Source organism: Morus notabilis, unplaced genomic scaffold, assembly GCF_000414095.1.
Source record: "Morus notabilis unplaced genomic scaffold, ASM41409v2 Scaffold9599, whole genome shotgun sequence".
NCBI lineage: Eukaryota > Viridiplantae > Streptophyta > Magnoliopsida > Rosales > Moraceae > Morus > Morus notabilis.
Genome location: NW_010365404.1, coordinates 1 through 810, shown reverse-complemented (window position 1 = coordinate 810; position 810 = coordinate 1). Strand labels below are relative to the sequence as shown.

Below are 810 nucleotides of genomic sequence, written 5' to 3'. Positions count from 1 at the left end.
CATGGAGTTCAACATCAAAATCACTGTCATTATGAACAGCAAGAGTTATAACATTGACGGCATCAAACCGAGGATCAGGCAGAAGATCTCCTCTTGATGCTACTTGAACCTATTACAAATGTCACATTCAAATTGGATCAATGTCACGCATGAATTCTACTGGCCAAAATTCTGGAGGAGACTATAAACGTTAATAACAAGAATAAACGACATTGGATGAACAAAGATAATAAAGTTCTGACTAACATGATCTATGGTGAACATATCAAATATGGGACCAAAGTTCTTTCATGTTATTCTAATTTGCAACAACTCCAATGTAGTAAAGTACAACTAAACACACCTCTATGCTTAACAGCGTCAGTTGCTGTCCAGCACCAACACTTGCAGGGTCTCGGAATCCAATTTGACTAAGAGGCGTAGGCTTGGATCTCCCACCTGGCCCTGAAATCTGAGAAATATCTAGCGAACAATCAGAATATGCTTTAACTTTTGCAGAATTTCCTTCCCTCTGCACCATAGCCGTCTCCTCATTACAAGCAAGGGTCCTTATGGTATCGACGTTGTTAGTGTCACAATTATCTTGTGGCCCTTGTGCCTTCATATATGGTTGATGAGATATAGAACCAGATCCAGTAGACGCCTTGTTGTAATCATCGGGTGAAGAACTTGGTGAACAATTTGGAGTACTAGAAGTTCCTGCAGTTTCTTACAATTGCCTGATAAAGAGTTCCTAATTTAAGACTAAAACAAGAAAGCATTGAAATGTTTACCTTTGTGAGATGTAGGCTTCCTCAATTTTGTATTTTC

General features: G+C 39.0%; 1 protein-coding gene across 1 annotated transcript; it reads right to left on the bottom strand.

Moving 5' to 3' along the window:
• Positions 1-24: 24 nt before the first annotated feature.
• On the bottom strand, positions 25-804 carry LOC112093518 (DNA polymerase zeta catalytic subunit-like; the record flags this gene model as incomplete). Its single annotated transcript, XM_024172154.1, has 3 exons — positions 774-804; positions 344-699; positions 25-109 (listed from the first exon to the last, which is right to left on the bottom strand). Coding segments are annotated over exons 2-3 (346 nt in total), but the record flags the coding sequence as incomplete, so codon positions are not given.
• Between the last annotated feature and the right edge of the window lie 6 nt (positions 805-810).